The sequence below is a fragment of the Triplophysa rosa genome, linkage group LG22 (genome assembly GCF_024868665.1).
Source record: "Triplophysa rosa linkage group LG22, Trosa_1v2, whole genome shotgun sequence".
In the NCBI taxonomy this organism is placed as follows: domain Eukaryota; kingdom Metazoa; phylum Chordata; class Actinopteri; order Cypriniformes; family Nemacheilidae; genus Triplophysa; species Triplophysa rosa.
In genome coordinates this window covers 14,485,532-14,505,661 of record NC_079911.1, presented here as the reverse complement: position 1 = coordinate 14,505,661, position 20,130 = coordinate 14,485,532, and the positions used below count along the sequence as shown (strand labels likewise).

At 39.3% G+C, this 20,130-nt stretch overlaps 1 protein-coding gene across 1 annotated transcript; it reads right to left on the bottom strand.

Moving 5' to 3' along the window:
• Nucleotides 1-1,078: 1,078 nt before the first annotated feature.
• On the bottom strand, nt 1,079-19,778 carry si:dkey-250d21.1 (uncharacterized). The gene is made up of 14 exons (XM_057320703.1): nt 19,267-19,778; nt 18,566-18,686; nt 17,574-17,678; nt 16,861-16,897; nt 14,889-16,756; nt 14,753-14,780; nt 12,437-14,199; nt 12,291-12,339; nt 12,137-12,180; nt 11,835-11,883; nt 8,927-10,767; nt 8,691-8,727; nt 7,719-7,802; nt 1,079-6,682 (listed from the first exon to the last, which is right to left on the bottom strand). The coding sequence occupies exons 1-14, from the start codon at nt 19,365-19,367 to the stop codon at nt 2,229-2,231; spliced, it is 10,581 nt and encodes a 3,526-aa protein (XP_057176686.1). The 5' UTR covers nt 19,368-19,778; the 3' UTR covers nt 1,079-2,228.
• Between the last annotated feature and the right edge of the window lie 352 nt (nt 19,779-20,130).

The following is a 20,130-nucleotide window of genomic DNA, read 5'->3' as shown; positions in this document are numbered from 1 at the left end:
TTCCTCAAACGTGCTTTTTTATTTAAGAAGTGGGGAATATGATCTGAGAGCTGTTGGAACTAACCTTACATTTGAGCACCATGTAACGCACAAAGTATCCACAATCTGGCTAGCAAATCACAAAAAAAGTCAATTATTTCTTGTGGACAAACAAAACTACTGTGGTTTGTGAAAAGCATTTGTTTATGAAAGTCGGACAAGAACTTAGCTTGTCAGCACACCATCCAACGGCACGAAAAACAATCCTTAGAGAACTGACCAAAGAGCAATTGTTTTTCTCTAGATTTTAGGCAGCCCAGGAGAGGACATGTGGATCATTTATACAGCAAGACTGCAGTATATGAATGTATTTGTATAAAAAGTTTTGATGTAGGTTGCTAAGCTTTTAAAAATGGTCAATTTGTCTCGACAATTTTAAGTAATTTAAACTCTTGGCAGGCATTTTTATCCATGGGGAAAAAAGCAAAATACATACATTCTTTTAAACCATCTTCAGTTGTTTCAGAACGGCTACTCTTCTACTCTCTCGAGTCGAGATTTAGTCTGTAACAATAAAGCAATAAAACGGTCCTTGATTGATTTGTAGTTGTAATTACTGTGGTGTTGTCTTGTTAATAGCTTTATTTTGTGCTTTCCGACCACATCTACTGCCGCTCTCACAAGAAACGACCCTAAAAGGTCAAAGGCCCTAGCCCCCAAGGGTGAATCATAGGTCCAAGGCTACATGGAAATGGGAGACTGATTGCTTCTCAACATCTCAAAATCTACTCCTGAAAACAATATTCTGTGATAGATCTGTAGTCTATGAAACAAAGGTTAAAGAATGGCTGCAAATCATCGACAGGCTACAGGGGGCCCACACTTGCACTGTGAAAAGCCTGAACTTTTAAAAAAGTGAACGTCTAATCATTAACTACCTTTGACTCAATAGAGAATAAAGGACATCGGTAGGACGTGGTGAAGCACAGCAGGATTATTATAGGGGCTAATAAGAGCAAACAAAACTAGCCAGAAAGAGGTAAACAAATAATTGAAATGGAATTAGCAATCTGTCACCTGTAACCAATCAGTAACGCTTAAAAATTATAAAGTTATATTTATTTCTGTAAGGTAGAATTGTATATTATTGATAGACAAATGCTAATTAATTATATAAAATGATATCGTTTTCAGTATCAACTATAAACAACATTGATTACCAGAATTGCTAGTTCACATATCTTCCAAACATTATGGGAAAAAATTATATAATTTCCCAACTGTATTATGCTTTTATTAGCATTATAACAGCCAATCCTGATATCCAAATATTGACTGACAACTAGTTAGAATTTCTATAATTATAATAAAAATAAATAATATAACACACTTACTACAGATGGTAAGTGAATTAACCGTTTTTTAAATTAAAAAAATAATTTGGGGATAAAGAGGACAAAACACAATCATCAGTAATTAGACCTTCACAACCCAAGAAAGCCTAACACTGCCATCTTGTGGACATGCTTTAAAATATTTAGGTTTCAATGTCACAGAGGTATAAATGTAAACAATGCTTCTTTTTAATAGTTTTATTCATTTATTTTAGTCAAATATATATGTATGCATCCTTCATGAGGAGGGCTTCTGGGAGAAATGTTTACAGAAAAATGTAATTCATCTAAATAAAACTGCAAACAAATCAACCATTGTAACACGCATAATGATACAGGAACAGAGCGTTTTAGTTTGTGCTATGGGATGACAATTTGACAATAAAACATCACTGTCGTGATTTAATGTGATAAAACACGCTTCTCAAATTATCTCTGAGGACTTACATATTTAAAGTCATTTAAGGTTCCTGAAGATATTAGGAAATTTCCAAAGTCTGACTTTTAGTCTGATGATTCGAAGAGTCATGGGTTTTGCATAAAGGCACAAAGCAGTAAAGCCCCCCTCCCAAGGGCATCCTTTTTTTTGGCAAGACATTGGTCCCAATTTTCAGCCCTCTTTTTCCATGCCACATACGTAAATGGAAGAAAACAAAAAGACAAAACATCAATAAAACCACAATGTGAATATAATTAAAGTGTACATGTCTAATTCATGTGTCTAATAAAAAAGCATACTGAAACCTACAGTCTGACGCGATCTACAGTTTAGAATAAAGTGGGCCATTCTGAAGATTCAGCAGTATATGACATCCTAATGGGAGGGCTTGTTTGGGATCAGCTAAGCCCAGTCACCTACAAAGGATATAACTCAGAACTCATGTACCCCTGTCTAAAGCTACTCTGCACGCTGGACCAGGGCAGGGCTGCCAGGAGCCTAAGAATAGTTAAAATGTTGGGAAAAGACTGGATGTCAGAGGTTTGGAGAGTGCCAAGAACAGTATCAGGAAGGTGCTGGTGAGCCACGATGGAGACCTGCCACCTATCCTTCCACCTCTGGAGCTCATCCTGGAGGGAGTTTGGGTCAGGAAGGTCATCCAGAAACACTCTGACCAACTCAATGTCCTTGCAGCATCCCTCCACTTTGGACATGACATAAGGCACAACCTGCAAGCAGTGAAGAGCAGACAAAACATCCTGGGAGAGCCCTTCTGCTTCTGCAATGCAGTACTCAATGGCCTCTCTACTGATGTCTTCTCTGTAGTGCACATTTAAGGGAGGTTGTAGTGAAGGATGCTGTACTATGACCTGGAGCTTAGAAGCTAATGCAACTGCCTCTTGAAACCAGGTTTGATGGTGCGATTCAATACAGCTTTCCATTTCACTGAGAGGTGACAGAACATCAGACAGGCTGCTTACAGCTTGATACACATCACAGGAATTTCCCTGAAGACTCTGGTTTAGGTTTTTGGTGAGGCTCAGGATGTTTCTCATAATCACAACTGTCAGTATGAAATCAAAGTTCTGGATGACAGAAAGGAAGCTCTGAGCCTGTGCTGCGTTGGCCTCACTGTCATTTCCTTTCATCTCATTCAAACAATAAAATACGGCCTCTAGAATGTCCACAGTAAGATCCAGAATCTCATGGCTCATGGCCCATTGACTGCAGCCAAGCTTGGTTTTCAGCTCACTAGCTTTACTTTCGTCCGTCTGGAATAAATGTACAACAGCATCGTGTAGCCTTACTTGTCGCTGATCATCCTCAGAGAACCAACTTAACAGCTGCTCAAAGCATTTAAAACTGTGCTTGACCTCTCTTAGAGAGGACAAACTGGCTAGCAAAGACTTGGGAGTTAATGGGCTCAAGAAACTCAAAGCATGAGGAAGTCTCTGGGAAAGCAAAGATGAAGCTCGTCTCATTTGAGAGACGGAGGCCCCTGGTCTTGCCAAGACCTGACCTCTACAGAATGCCATGTTTAAACCCCACTTCTGTGAGAGGGCAGTCGTCAGAGTATCCACAAATAAAGCGATGTCTGTGGCGAGGGGGATGAAGGCTAATATATTCTCACATTGAACATCTTGTTTGTCAAGGTAGTGTATTCCAACAGGGATGTAAGGTTGTCCATCAATTTCCAACTCTTCTTCAGCCACAATGGTAAAGTACTTTATGTCACAAAGTTCTTTGAGCAGCTCCTCCCGAGCAGAAGTGTCATAGAGGGTAAGAACTTTTTGTTCAGGTCCAGTGTCTTTGTCTGTGCTGTCCTGAGCCTTTGCTGTGGATTTGTCCGTTTCTTCAGATTGTGCTGCTGTGGGATGATCAGTAATGTCCTCAGGTGAAACAGACATGGAATGGTTAAGAATTATTGCAGAAGGCTGATCAGGGTGAGCATGTAGCTCTGCGGTTTGATGGTCTGATCCATCTGGGGGTGCTGAATCCAGCTGGTCTGTGCCACAATCTACAGCAACTTCAAGCTGGTCAGGGCCAACCTTATCTACTGTTTGTGAATGATCGGTTCCACTTTCTGAATTCCCTGGTACTATCTGATCAGTTTCACTTTGACCAAATGGCACGAATTGATCAGGCACGCCTGGAATAATTCCATCCCGAGTCTCTACCACAGACTGTACTTCATTTGCCATGAGCTGATCGGTTCCACTTTGAACCGCTGATACAATCTGACTAGCTCTGTTTACATCTACTACACCTGTTACTGAATGATCATCTCCACTTTGACCTTCAACTACAGGTTGAGCTGCAACTTGTGCCACAAACTGATCAGTTTGATCCATTACCGATTGACCTGTTTCACCATGATCTTCAGATTGATCATTTCCAGAGTCAGCTACCATAAGCTGATCCCCTACTAACTGACCACTTCTATCTTCACTCGCCAATTCAGTTTCAGTCCCACCAGTATCATTCTGGCCATCTGTTATAGACTGGTCAGTCTCAACTTGACTCACTACCACAAATTGATCAGGTACACTTTGATCTCCCATTATTGAATGAACACTTCCGCCATGATTTGTTCCAATAGACTGATCATTTCTAGAGTCAACTACCATGAGTTGATCATCTGATTCCAATTGACTTGTTTCAACTTCATTTGCTAACCCTGCTTCTGTCTGACCAGCCTCACTTTGACCCTCGACTACAGAACGATCAGTTTCAACTTGATCAACTTCTTCCACTAACTGATCAGCTACACTTTGATCTGCTGTTACAGTCAGATCAATACCAGAGTCAACTACCATGAGCTGATCCTCTGATACCAACTGACCAGTTTCAACTTCATTTGCTAACCCTGCTTCTGTCTGACCAGCCTCACTTTGACCCTCGACTACAGAACGATCAGTTTCAACTTGATCAACTTCCACTAACTGATCAGCTACACTTTGATCTGCTGTTACAGTCAGATCAATACCAGAGTCAACTACCATGAGCTGATCCTCTGATACCAACTGACCAGTTTCAACTTCATTTGCTAACCCTTCTTCTGTCTGACCAGCCTCACTTTGACCCTCGACTACAGAACGATCAGTTTCAACTTGATCAACTTCCACTAACTGATCAGCTACACTTTGATCTGCTGTTACAGTCCGATCAATACAAGAGTCAACTACCATGAGCTGATCCTCTGATACCAACTGACCAGTTTCAACTTCATTTGCTAACACTGCTTCTGTCTGACCAGCCTCACTTTGACCCTCAACTACAGAATGATCCATTTCAACTTGACCAACATCCACTAACTGATCAGTTACACTTTGATCTGCTGTTACAGTCCGATCAATCTCAGCGTCAACTATCATGAGCTGATCAGATCCATTTTGCTCCTCTGATACATCCTCACCAGTTTCAACTTCGTTGGCTAACCCTGCTTCTGTCTGACTGGTCTCATTTTGACCCTCAACTACAGAAAGATCTGTTTCAGCTCTAACATGTGCCACTACGTTATCAGTTACACTTTGATTGTCTGTCACAGACTGATCAATTCCAGAGTCAACTACCATGAGTTGATCAGATGCGTTTTGATCCTCTGATATTAAGTGACCAGTTCTAACTTCATCTGCTAACCCTGTTTCCGTCAGAACAGTTTCACGTTGACCATCAACTACAGAATGATCAGTTTCAACTTGTTCAACTGCTACTAACTGATCAGCAACACTTTGATCTGCTGTAACGGATGGATCAATTACATAGTCAACAACAATAAGCTGTTCAGACACAATTGTATCCTCTGATACTAACTGACCCATTTGAGTTTCATTTGCTAAACCTGTTTCTGTCTGACTAGCCTGACTTTCTGCAACAGAATGATCAATTTCAACTTGACCAACTGCAATGATCTCATCAGTACCACTCTGATGTGCTACATGTGTTGTATTCTCATCCTTTCCAGAGCCATCAATATCTACAAGTTGACCAGATTCAATATGAGCCAATGATACTAACTGAGCAGTTCCACTTTCATCTTGAAGTTCTACTATAGATTGAACAGTTTCCACAGTGTGTGATACTGTGTGTTCACCTGTTTCTGACTGATAGGCTTCATTTTGATTTGCAGCTACAGACTGATCAGTGTCACTCTTATCGACTTCCATGACTTCCGTTTCTCTTTGATTCTCTGACACTAACTCTTCATTTACACTTTGATCAACTGCCATGGGTCGAATATATTCATTTGGATCCTCTGAAACCAACTGACCAGTTCCATCTTCTTCTGCTAACCCTTTTACTGTGTGACAAGGTTCTACAGACAGATCAGTTTCAGTGTGATCGGCTGCCATCATCTGATCAGGAACAATTTGCAAGCTTGCTGGTTGGTCTGTTCCACTTTCATCTGCTGCTACAAACTGATCAGTTTCACTGTGATCAACTTCCATGGTTTCACTTTGATCGACTGATAATAACTGGTCACTCATTTGCTGTTCTGATTGCTCAGCTCCATCTTGCCCTATAGCCAACAACTGATAAGCTGCAGTCTGAACTGACAAGCCAGCTTCACATTGATCAAGACCATTTGTATCTTGATGCTGAGTTGAGTCAATGAGTTGATCAGTTTGGACTACTGATGTGGATTGCATGGAGGCATCTTGGACAGATTGTGTTGGTTGTTCAGGTGTGCTGACTGGCAGAGGGCTGCTAGCAGGGATGACCTGAATCATTGTTGCGGGTTTGTCAGAGGTGTCAACAGTTGATGATGTCTGTGGGTCAGGTGTCCTTGTGGATTGTTCTTCAGCCTCAAGTGTCTCAGTAGACCCATTCTTTTCCATTTGAACTTCCTCTGTAGGAGCAGTATTGACGTCTAAACCAAAAAAGAAAAAACATGGTTTTACATAAAAAGACACCATGAAACCATAAACTGGCGTTTAATACTACAGATTAGGGCTGTCAACGTTAACGCGTTAACGCATGCGATTAATTTTTTCAAATTAACGCGTGAGAAAATATTTATCGCAATTAACGCAGCATCCGTTTGTTTTGACATCCTTTGTCTAGCGTTACATTATGTAATCACGCTCTTATTCGTGTACAGGCTTTTAAACCACTTAAGCTCGATTTGAAACAGTTGCTTTGAGGCGTTCAATGAAGATAGACAGCTTCTAAACTGTGGGACGTGGCAAAACGCAACGAGAGGTCCAGTCTGTACAGTAACGGCTGCGTCGGTGAATCTCTGTCAGACAGCGCATCCTGTTAAGTTCTCTTTCGTGCTTGAATGGATAAAACCACACAAGATTATGTCAGAAAGCCCGTTTTGTCTAGCATTTTCTTAAGCACAGACTTCAAGGTGTAAAATAAAATCTTAAATGAATGCAAAGAGTTGTGAAAATGGGAGTGCGGTGACGGTCAGATCTGCGTACTAAGACAGCTCTTAAAGGGGCCACGTTCTTAAACGTGCTGCTGTGACTCCTGTCACTAATGTTAATCAAAGAACAAAATAAAAGAAGAAATCAATGTGATTTTATAGCTTTAATGAGAATTCTTCTGCATTTAATTTATAATTTAGCATTAAAGACTGTAAAGTGTCCTTCAATTTCCTACATGAGCTCTCAATTATACTGTTGAATGGATATAATTAATGTTAAAATAATCAATTTACTAGAGACATCAGTTACAATACTAATATCAAAATGTTAGCTTTCATAAAATGATGCTGTTAAATAAATATGTTGTTTCTACATCAATTTGAAGATTAAATGTGAAATTATTAAAATGTAAAAGTAATAAATAAATAAAATGGTTGTGTGCGATTAATCGTGATTAATCACAGAAAAAAATGTGTGATTAATCCGATTAATTTTTTTAATCGATTGACAGCACTACTACAGATATTCACTGACCAATTCCAACATCTTTTGCATCATGAGAATAACCAGAACCATTCACATCCACAGAAATCTCCTTTGGAGCCATGGCAATTACTTCTGAGGAAGATAAATAAAGAATGTGTCAGCACAAAAACAATGGAGTCAATATCCACAGGCAATCTACTTAAAAGTCAATGTTTTTTAGTGTTTTATGTTACATTACATTGAAGACTCAACTGATCCCATAACAGAAAAAATAATATTAGTGACAGACCGATATATCATCATGGCCAATTTATTGGGTCGAAATTTGCAATTTTGTAAATATTCCATCGGCCGCTAAATTTTTACAATCAGCCAATATTTTTGTTGCATTTTGTTCTTTTAAAAGGCCACTCTTATGTAAAGCCAGCTTTTGCACATAGTAAAAAGACCACAGTAAAAGGGATCATATGAGGTGAATGACAAACATATAAAGAGTTCATTTGCAAATACTGTTTTTAAAAAATTCAAAAATCATGTTTTTTATTGTGCATGCAAGTAATATCAAATAAAATTAAACTGATTTTATTAAGAAATAAAAACATACATCTAACTAACAAAAACATGTCAACATAATAAAAACATGATTTTCGAAAAAATTAAAAACGTTCAGTTTTGGCAAATAAACTTTTCAAACATTGTATGGTAAAAACTAACAATACATTTAAAATCCTATATATTTTATTTATTTATTTGCCACATTTAAAAGCCAGATATTAACGTTATGTCGTTATGTCATGTGTGCTAAGCTGCATGCTACTAACGAACCACATAAAACACAATAATCGTTCATTTAGTTTCACCAGTTTTCTACACGAGTCTCATTTACTGTAATTGCATTTGTGTTATATCAACCTCTTATCGGCCAATTGGCCACAGTGCTATCGGTCGACCATGATTTAATAAAATATAAAACTTTTAATTATTCTTACTACTCACACATATTTTCAGAGTTTTACTTACCACTTTCCATTCTCAAATGATTTACTCTTGCTTTTGCCTACAAAAAATATAAAATCCGAAATGAGAATGAGACCCTTCCTGAAACCTTTGTTATTATTATTCATTTTTGACATAAAATGTTAAATGTGATGTTAAATGAATGTAAATCAAAACAAATGGCTAGTGAGAATATTTTTTAGCTATTTTTATGCTGTTACACAAAGAAGTAAAAAACAACTGCGAGAATGTCACCATACCTGAGCAAGAAATTGATGACTCTCTAGATCATTCTCCATACATTTCTCTATTATCTCTTCCAAACTTTGAAGCGTCTGACGATGCATCAGAAGCATGACTGCGTCAGTCTTACTACCCCTGTTAAAGATACCATCTCTGAGTAAAGTTCTCAAGGAATTTAGAGTTGTTTTCATTAGATCACACTCCATGCTAATGCTAGGCAACACAGCCACGAGTTTAAGAAGCGTAGCAACATTTGGAAGTTTTTTGGCTTCACTGTGGAGCAACGTCTCAGAGATGGAGGTAGGAGGAGAAACATCTTGGTACTTCTCCCTCCACGCTGTGGCCCAGGTGTTGATGTCTTCCTCAGCTGTTTCTGGTTCAGGGAGGTCACTCAGGTAGATAGTGTGCAGTTTATCAGTGGATTCAGGAAGGATGGGAAGAGGGTTACAGGTTGGCAGCAGAGATAACACTTTAAGGGCTTTCAGGTGATTTTCAGAGAAGTTGAACTTCATTTCTTCAATCAACCCATTTAGAACTGGTAAGCTAACGATTTCCATGTAGAATGCCTCTGGTGACTCAAAGCTATTGACGGATTCTGGATATGACAGCAATCCGGTGACCTTAACAGCAAGTTCCACTGCCTCCTCAAACCAGGTAGAATGCACTCCACTCACATTTTCCAACATCTTGCTTAGAGAATCTATTATTGGCATAATCTTCTCAAGCTCACAGACGATGTCAGCAGGGTTTCCACAGCGAAAAACCGTGCTACAGTTCCTCAATGGAGCACAGGCGTTCTTCAAAATCACAAGAGGGATGACAAAATCAACCTGCCTGATAGCTGTGGACAGAGTCTGAGAATGCAGCAACATGTTACTACTCCATGACCCATTGTTGTTGGTGCTCACAGAATCCAAGCAGTTGAGGGCTCCCTCGAGCATGTCCACGAGGATATCAAAGAAATCTTCTCTCTTTTTCCATCTGGACAAGCAGGTCTCTGGGATCTCTCCAAGGGCTTCCTGTGGGGTGTTTAGAAGTCCATCCATCGTCTTAGCAAGCTCATTCTCTAACTTAGGTGACTGGTCGAAAAACTGTAACAGATCCTCAGCTATCTCTAGAACCTTAGTAATGGAGGCATTTTGTAAGCTTAACGCCAGCCAATAGGCAAGACCACAAGACTCACTGGGTGTGTTCACAGCTAATGGATAGTTCTCCAAAAGACCCAAAGCCATCTTCCTGAGACTCTGGCCTCCTGTGCCAATGCGCATAATGGACTGGCCACGGCAGTAGCCCATCTGAAGTCCCCACTCAGCCTCTAGAGTGGATGAAAGGGCCTTAGCTTGCAAATTTACATCAGAACTTTCCTCAAATGGCAGAAACCCTACCAGCTCCACTTTAGGAATGCAGTCATTGACATACCTAACAAAAACGGGAAGGAACTTTGTTTCACCCACTGAGATAGGTCTATCAGTGATGATGGAAAAGAACGGAGAGTCCTGAACTTCACTGAGGATTTGTTCTCTTATGGCCTTTACAATGCATTGCAGCATTTCTCCCTCTAAAAACAACATCCCTTCCTGCTGTATCCAATGACATGAAGCAAGGTCCCGAAGCACCGAATCTTGCTCCTCTTTACTGAGGTCAACCAATGAGCAGTTTCTCCTTGCAAGCACAGCTGCCTGTTTAAACACCTTTTCACAGTTCTTTATGTTGTCCACTGGTTCATCAGAATGGCCATTCTTATCCGCATTGGTCTCTTCTTCGATCTTTATCTGTTGGTCCACAATTACCACTTCAACAATATCTTCAGACTGATGTTGAGCATCTGTACTCTCTGCTTGTGTGGGGGTATCTGCTTCTAAAATGCAAAGTAAACATTATCGTTAAAAACCCAAGATTAAAGTGAAAAAATGTTCTAACATAAGACCTGGGGCCAGATTCACAAAGCATTCTTTAAAAAATTCTTCTTACCTGCAGTACTTTTTCTTAAATTCTAATTCTTGATAGATCAATCTACAAAAAAAACTTAAATCTAAATTCTTGACAAAAAAATCACGTAAATATAATCTGACGTAAATATCTTAATCTAAGAGCTACGAGGTTTTATACATGCATTTGGTTGTTTCTAGGGCTGTGACAGTGGCAGTTTTTTACCACCGCGGTGGTTGGGAAATATATTATTTGTATAAATAATATTTATATTATTATATTTGCGTGTAGCAACCACATGACTAGTGGAAGCGAGATATAGGCCGATTTAAATACTTTTTGAAATATGATATCCGAAATGTCGTAATACACAAGTATTATAAAACTTATACTGTTGGCTAACATTTTAGCTAACATGTGATCGTTAAAGGGATTCTGTTATCATTTACTCACCCTCAGGTTGTTCCAAACCTGTATAAATTTCTTTGTTCTGCTGAACACAAAGGAAGATATTGGAAGAATGTTGGTAACCAAACAGATATCATCCACAATTTACTGCCATGTAGGGAAAAATAAATACTACGTGATTCAATGGGGGATGAGATCTGTTTGGTTACTTGCAATCTTGCAAATATCTTCTTTTGTGTTTATCAGAACAAGACATTTTTACAGGTTTGCAACAATCTGACGGTGAGTAAATGATGTCAGAATTTTTTTTGTGAACTATCCCTTTAATGCTGTTTGACACATTTTCTGTTAATTATTAGAAGGCAAGTACTATCACTGACAAAGCCTTTTTTCTATTCTTATGAAAAAAATGAAGATGTTAAGAGATATTTAAGAACCTCTTAAGAAATTTTCAAATTGCACTTAAGAGCATTCTTACAAACTTCCTTTAATTTATCCTCAGAAAGTTCTTATATTTTGTCTCATGGACAACTTTGTGAATCCAGCCCCTTGAACTCAGTACAGGGCAAGTTTCAAACAATTATATACCTCTGTTTGTTGTCTCAGAATTCATCACTGGTATGCTGGGGTCTGTTCCCTGTAAATTACAACTCTACTGTTAAAAACAACAATACTGACAAAATACAACAGCGTAGAAAGGCCGATGTGAAAGAACAAATAGCTTTGCTCTCTTTACCCTTCATTGTCCACAACATTTTCACAGTGGTAAGATACTTGCAATCTTGGCATCATTCTTGACAAAACATTTCATACAGATGTGGTGTAAAATTGAGCTACAACTTTAAAACAGCTGTAAAGAAAATAATTACCAATTATTTAATATTACAAACCTGTAGAGTTTCCGTGACCTCAACTACATCCATATGGTGGTCTTCTGCAAAGTTGGCAAAGAGCGCATTCATTAGACATCCTGGATCTTTAAAATAGGAATAGCATCTAGATGTCTAGTTCAATTAGTTTACATTCCTGTAAAAATAGACATACCCTCTGTTTTTATCTCAACAGTCCTTCCCAAAGTTCTGGATTCTTTGTCCTGTTAAATAAAAAGAAAATTAGATTAGTCTGAAATACAATTACACATTAAATACCAACACTAATTTCAATATGGAATTTAAAACATAGCTCCTTACCAAGCATATACCCTCCAGGGTCTTAGGTGTGACTTTTAGGCACTGAGCAACCATTTTGTCAAGGTCTCTTTTAAAGTCAGTTCCCACCTGAAGCATGGCTAAACAGGGCGATCTGTCCTTTGGAGAGGTATTGCTCAGGAAGTCTTGATACATTTTATGCCGCTTCACCTCACCGCAATATTCCAGAGCTGTGCTTGGCAACACGCACAGAATTTTCAGCAACGTATTGATGTTTGTAAAGTACTGCATGAGCGGCAGTCGCAGAGTCTGGAAAATGGTTTCTGGTATGGTTTCACTAACCACTTTTGTATTCCACTTAACTTTCCAGCAGCTGAGCTCTGTGAAGAAGTTGTCAGGGTCTGGAAGGTCACCGATGTACAACGGAGGTTTTAACTTTAGTGTTTCAAAGACATAGCTCATTGTAACGGAGCACGGCACCAGAGACAAGAAGTTGAGGGCCTCCTTGTGGTCATCAGAGAAATAATCCTTTACCATGTTTATAAGGTAATCGACCAAGGGGACACTCATTGCGTCTTTGTAGTACACACCTGGTTTTAAGAGACTGTCCCGTGGAATAACCACATTATCAGGCATTTTCACCTGGACACCCAGATTCTGAGCAAAGACACAAGCCTCATCAAACCAGTTCTGATGGAAAACCTTGATATTGGTCTTCACCCGGTGGAGCGTGGCCAAAATCCCACTAATCTGGCAGAGCTGTGAGGCAGCACTAAAATGGTCTTTCTGCAGTGCTGCGCTGAGTTCTCTGGTGAACGATGAGGCATTCTTTAACGCAACAATTGCCACAATGAAGTCAAAGTCCCGAATCAACTGAAGCAGTCTTTTGGCTCGGCTGGAAATCGCTAAGCTCCATCCCTGCGGTTTGCAGTCATCGATATTTTCTAGACACATTGCCAAGGGCTCTAGAATCTGAGCAAAGACTTCATAAGAGTCTTGCTTCTCGAGCCAAGAAGAGCAGAACTTTCCTTGAAGCTCGTGGATTTTCTCATAGCTCTCTCTCAAGCCTATGGCTAAGACTTGATCCAGTTGTTTCTCCAGGAAAGGCAGGCTTTGGAAAAATGACACTATTTCTTCTAATGTGTCTATGGCTCTGATGACCGCAGCTACAGGGACCGACCTTGACCACCAGGTATTGAAAGAGTAACACGAGCAGTGTGTGCATATAGCAAGAGGCTGCTTCTCCTGTATTTTACAAGCGAAGGCTTTGAGCTTGTAGGACACCTCGCCGGAGCCAAGGTAAGCTTGACCTCTGCAGTTGCTCAAATTCAGACGCCACTCTTTTGTGACGGCATCAAACAGTCGTTCGGACATGGTGTCAGTGTCATGACTGACTTCTACAAACCCTAAAAGCTCAAGACGCATGATATCAAAACTGTCGACAAATCTGAGAAACATGGGTAAGTATTCAATTTCTCCAAGTCTGACAACTCGGTCAATGAACAGGGAGAAGAACGAATGTCCGACCTCTGTAATAATTCGATCTCTGACAACATCTTCGCACACTTTCAGGACTTCGTTCATTTCAGATTTGGTCACATACTCCATTTCTTGATCACCCTGTGTGTGTTTGCTTTGTCTGCCATATGCTGCAGTGACCGTTGCCTGTAGAGCAGATTTTAATGCTTCTTTATCCGTTTCTGCACATTCTGGTAGTTTCGGTCTCTCAGTTTCCATACTTAAAGTCATCTCTCTTGGTTCTTCTGTGTCGTCCTTAGAGGCATCATTTGCAATGGTTTCTGGTACTATACAGGGGTTGGAGTAAAAAAAGTGAAATGTTAAAACGCCAATCATGTTCTGAATGGGATGTTTAAAGGAAGATTAAAGGGATAGTTCACCCAAAAATGTAAATTCTGTCATGGATTTCTCACTCTCCAGTTGTTCCAAACCTGTTTCATTTCTTTGTTTGGTTGAACTAAGAGAAAGATATTTGGACGAATGCTTGTAACAGAACAGTTCTTGGATACCACTGACTACCATAGTAGGAAAAATTACAATGATAGTCAAAAGTGCCCCAGAACTAGTTACTTTCCTACATTCTTCAAAATATCTTCTTTTTTGTTCAACAAAACAAAGAAATTTATAAAGCAACTTTTCCTACTAAGGTAGTCAATGGGGTCCAAGAACTGTTCAGTTACAAGCATTCTTCTAAATTTCTTTCTCTGTGTTTATCAGAGCAAATTAATTTAGACAGATTTGGAGCAACTCAAAGTCGAGTAAATGATAACAGAATTTTTATTTTTGGGTGAACTATCCCTTCAAACATATATATATATATGAAGAGAGAAAGGTCTTTACCTGATGGCTCGACTTCCATCGCATCAACCTTAAGATAAATAAAAAGTTAAGAATGGCGAAAAATTTTATTGCATTCTAGAGAAGCATTGCACATCTACAGAAAACAAAAAACCATAAGGATGCCAAACATATTTACCTCTTGCAAAAGCTGCAGGATGTCTGGATATTTCTCAATGTACGCTTCCACCATTTCCTCAATGTTGAAGTGTACATCTTGGTTGACATAAACAAGGGCCATATTACAGAGTCTCTTCTCTACAGGAACTTCTTTCATGTAGGAGTGATACCTGTTCAACACCATTTCATACTGTCCGTACACGTCTGCTTCTGCAGTGACACAAGGGATGGTACCCAGCACTCTGAGAAGGCTCTGCACGTTTGGGTAAAAGCCTATATCTGGAATCTTGAGGGTGGCAAACACATTGGTTGGAAGGATCCTTCGCTTGCTAGCATGTCTCCACTTCACTTCCCAACAGCCCAGCTCATCATAGAAGGAGTCAGGACGAGCCAAGTTATTCAGGTTGGCATCAGCGACTTTGTCTTTGCGGATGCTAAAATTGTGGTCAGCCATGTATGATGGCACCAATGACAACCATCTGAGGATTCTCACCATTTCAGTGCCTAAGACTCTTTTGACTTCGTCAGCAAGGTATTGCAAGACTTTCTTGCTCAGTGTTTCCCTATAGTAATCCTCTAAAGAGATCTGGGGTTTCTCTGCACCTTCCCCGTTGGTCACCAATTCCGCGGGCATACTGACTGGCACACCCAACTTCTTGGCCCTGCCCAATGCATCTGAGAACCACTTTCTATGAAAAATCGCAATCTCCTGTAAATGTTTGGTGAGAAGCTTTAAGGCGTTGGAGATGGTGTACTGTAAGGTGCTGCTGATGCTGATTATTCCCCTGAGACTGGGGTTCAGGATGCTTACACAACACAGCGTGTTCTTCAGGACCACAAGCGTAACAATGAAATTAAAATTCTTCATCTTATCTTTCAGCTTCAGAAGCACTTCGACAGTGTCTGCATCCACATTTGATAGGGAACTGGTGCACATCTCTCCAATGCTGTTCAAAAATGGCTCTAAGATATCAAGCATTGTCTGAAAAGCATCAGTGGCATATTCCCAATGGTTCTGGCAAGCATCCTTGACCCTGTCCACCTCACCCTTGATGTGGCCGTACAAAGAAGTGATTTTGATGTCAAGTTTCCTCGCCAGAGTTTCGGACTGTCTAATAACAGCGGCAACCTCTTCTACGGTATCAATAACATCTTGAATCGAAAGGACGGGCATAGTGCGAATCAACCACATGTTAAAGGCATAGGGCTCACTGGGGGCTAACACTACTTGCGGAAAATCCCTCAACATTCTGCAGGAGAGCTCTTTTAACTTCTGACATACGCTCCCTGTCGTCAGGTAGGTGAATCCACGACAGTGCTCCATCCGCAGACCCCACTTGTTGCTGATCTCAGATATCAGCATATTAAACAGACTGTCAGAATCGATATCACAGGGAAGAAATCCCACAAGGTGTTTGTGTGGGAAGCCTGCAGCTGTGACAAAACGGATAAAGAAAGGGATCTGGTCCTTGCCTTCGATTTGTATTTTGTCTTGGAGAAGTATGGAGAAAAAGCGTGCGAGGTGCAAACTGTTGCAAATCTCCTTATGCATAACATCCTCTCCTAAGGTGAGCACTTCTTTCGGGTCAATCTTCTCTGCACATATGGTATTGACAGAGAGCGGGCCAGCTGGGTCGCTCCCCAGTGGTTTGGCAGAGTTGGGAATTGCATTGCTGCCAATGCTGAAACCAGTGAAGGCTAACGTCTCTTTGAAATAGTCTTTCAAAGTCTCCTTGACTTTGGAAATAGCAGGATCCTCTTTCTCGGATTCATCAGGTGCAAGAAGATTGTGTGTCGCGCTGTTCTCAACTGGGATGTTCTCAACTGGGACGTTCTCAACTGTATCCTCTGCTGTTATTACAGAGGGTTGCGAGTTACCAGCAGTACCTAATGAAAGCAAAGCACAAAAGAAAATTAATTTATAAATAGCTAAGCATTTCAGAAGTTAAACCGTGTCAAAAGAAAAAACGATGAGATAATGCATTTTCTACCTTTAGTTTTCTTTGCGACAACTGGCTCCTCTGCTGCCTGAAAACGAAAACATATTTTTTATTATGCATATCCAAATGTTATAGTTTAGCTTTTGCATTTAAAACTGTTTGCAGATCAAATTCTCAGTCTGTAACAATGCATCCATAATGATAGATATAAACAATACATCGATTTTACAGAGGCCAAACTGTGTTGCCACTTTTTTCCTATAATAACAGCAATAAATTGTAAAATGTATGTCAGAAACCCACCAACGAGGAACTATTACAAACAAAATCAAGAAAATCCTAATAAAATCTAAAATATTTAATCTAGAAATAAAAACTCAATGCTCAAAACTTGTTTTGTTGAAATAACTTCTCAAAATTCCAGTATAACAAACCTATACACAACCTCTGTTGCCTTTCGCATATTTAAAAACATTAGCTCTTCAGCTTACATCGTGTCTACACCGGACAAGACAATAGAACGCAATAGAACCTATTATAATTTTAAATTTTGTCCACACTAGATGTGGCGCGGTGCAATGTGACAATCCCATTAGAACAAGCAGTGTGTCGTGTCGCATCGCACCGGTTGCATCTGGTGTAGACACAGTGCAAGTCAAAAGTGGTGACAAGAAAGTTTAACACTATGCTGCATAAAACCGTGAAGCAGAATTCAAATATTTTTGCAATAAAACTATTTAATAAAACAATAAAACTACACCCACTTTCTCTCTTGTTCTTTTTCTGCTATTTTCTGCTTTGTCCTTGTTGGTTGGTTGGTCAAATATAGTAGGAACTGCATCATCCTTGAGGACAGGCTTAGCAGTGCTCTAAAATAAAACAAAAATGTATGATTTGTAGATATTCCTTAATGCTAAAAATGTGCATGGTTACTAGTCATTATACATAACTCCTATCATTGGTGCTATACATTTTTACACATAATTGAAAAACTAATTGTAAGATGCAAAAGATTATTCACAAACAACACATGGCTACAGAAATATAATTTTACACAGTAAACTGTGACATAACTTGCCCCACGTTGGAGGTTGATTAAGTTACTGTGAAATCCATAACCAATTTACTTCGAATTCAACCTTTGTAATAAAAACAATGTACAGCATTTCTCATACACGGCGGCAAATGTTTAATCCCCAAAAGATTTGGTGCACCTTATCCCAGAACTAGCTTTTATCCATTTAAGATATCACTAATCTTTAAATAATAATAAAAAATATTACATTGCAGATCAACAACATACATGCATTCACACAGATATATTTGCAAGATACTACTTTTTTAAACCCGTTTAAATTTGCTTTGACATAAAATTCAGAAAAGATGTGATGCACCTTATCACAGAACTACCTTTTTCATTGAATATACTGTATGGCTAGTCTTTAAAGAAGAAAATTAATATTTGCTTTGCTTAGACATAAAACACATCTATCTCCTGCATCACAGAAATTATATTTTAACAAAAAAACACATTCCCTCCCTTTTATCTTACATTTCTCACTTTTTCTCACGGTCTATTACAGCTGTATTTTATAGCACGTTTCTAAATATATGGCAACGTGACAAGAACATGGAAAGGTGACACATTTTACCCACTGACACATTTGCATACAATTAATGAAAATGATAATGCCTGAAAAATATGCACTTCAAAAGCTCGTTTAAAGATGATGCTCACCCTTCTTCGCATACTTACTTGCTGACATATCATAGATGTCTCAAAATGTTTTGAGCATAACTTGTAGTTCTTGTGTAAATATTCCGGTGTTTTACTCTTCAGGTCTGGTCTGCTGCAGTTGCTGACCCATTGTTTACATCTACAGATAAAAATAAGGTTACTGCAGTAGTGCAAAGGTGATGCTAGGCAAAATAAGATCTTTTTTTTTCACGTGAATACAATGACAATAACCAGTTCACCGCTCTGTCTGACACCCAATTGTTACGTTTAAAACAAAATCCAGCAAAGCACAAATCAGGCCATAAACAGAACGGCATGTATTCTGGAGGAACTAAATTCCTGCCATTTTGGGAAGGGCCTGATGATGGCGAACGCGTACTAGAGTCGTTGCTTACAGTAACCTAATAAAAGTTGCAGCAATCACTTTGCAGAACCGCTAAACATTCATTGATAAATGCGAACTGCAAACAAGACCTTCGCAGAAACATATCGCATAACCAGATGACTTGTAAAATACACGCATTAGATAAAAACCGATGATATAACTAACGTGTAATGCATTCAATGAATCGTTGCGAGAGGGGGGCAGAAGCTAACCAGCTAACAAATAATGCTAATTTGCAAATCCAGGCTCTAAATGCATAACTTAACGGGACATAACAGATACGCTACAACGCAGATTTGAAATGCATTTAGTACAGAAATAAAACCGCACTCACCGATTCGCATCCAGCGGGAACCTGAAGAAGAAGAAAACGTTGGACTGGTCCGTACTCTGCTTGCAGCTTGCTGCAGCACAGGAGTCGGGCATTTTGGACATAATCAAAATGAATATCGCATTGCATGAATCCTCCCTCGCAAATGAGAAGCTTTGAGGCTTACAAAGCAAACGCCGAGATAGACATTATAATATCTAACGCTCAAACGTTATTTTGTATCGTCGCCTGCATTTTGTCGGAACTTGCTCGTGGCCGAAATGTTGCTATCCAGATCAACAACCAGGAAGAACACCAATGTCGAGCGGAAATAGATACTTAGACCAAAGCATGGCTAACGTTAGATAGCCCCTACAACTCTGTTGCACCATCGGTAGTTTCAATTCTCATATGCGCGTAATGAAAAACGCATGACTGTAATAAGGTATATTTGTATATGTAGTAATAATAGTAAATAAATCTAAGCACAAAATTGCTCTCATTTTCCACGAGGCGCCAAGGTTTTTTGTCTTCAACCCACGTGAATATCGAGGTCACACCCCTTTCATAGCATAAGTACGGTATCGAAATCATAGGTAAAACATTATTTTATTTGGATTACCTTATATTTTAGAGTTTACGTAAATTGGTGTAAATATGTAGAAACGGCTTGGTAAACGGTATGACGTTTTGTTGCAACAAATGCAGGATAGATCGTTGCTACTGTAGTAGGAAACGAAGTTTGTCTTTGTTAAAGTCTTTACAAATGTGATACTAATTTAAAAGAAATGCTTGTTATAAGCAACACAAAGTAATAATAATCTCAGTACACTCTAATGTACCGTTTCTGGGACAAAATATTTCATGAATATGTAGTAACACTGTATG

Coding starts and splice junctions, on each gene's coding strand:
- si:dkey-250d21.1 (XM_057320703.1), bottom strand. CDS start 19,367: ATGTCCAAAATGCCCGACTCCTGTGCTGCAGCAAGCTGCAAGCAGAGT. Junction 17,679..18,565: donor CATCTATGATATGTCAGCAA/GTAAGTATGCGA, acceptor GTTTTATTTTAG/AGCACTGCTAAGCCTGTCCT. Junction 11,884..12,136: donor AGGTCACGGAAACTCTACAG/GTTTGTAATATT, acceptor TGTAATTTACAG/GGAACAGACCCCAGCATACC.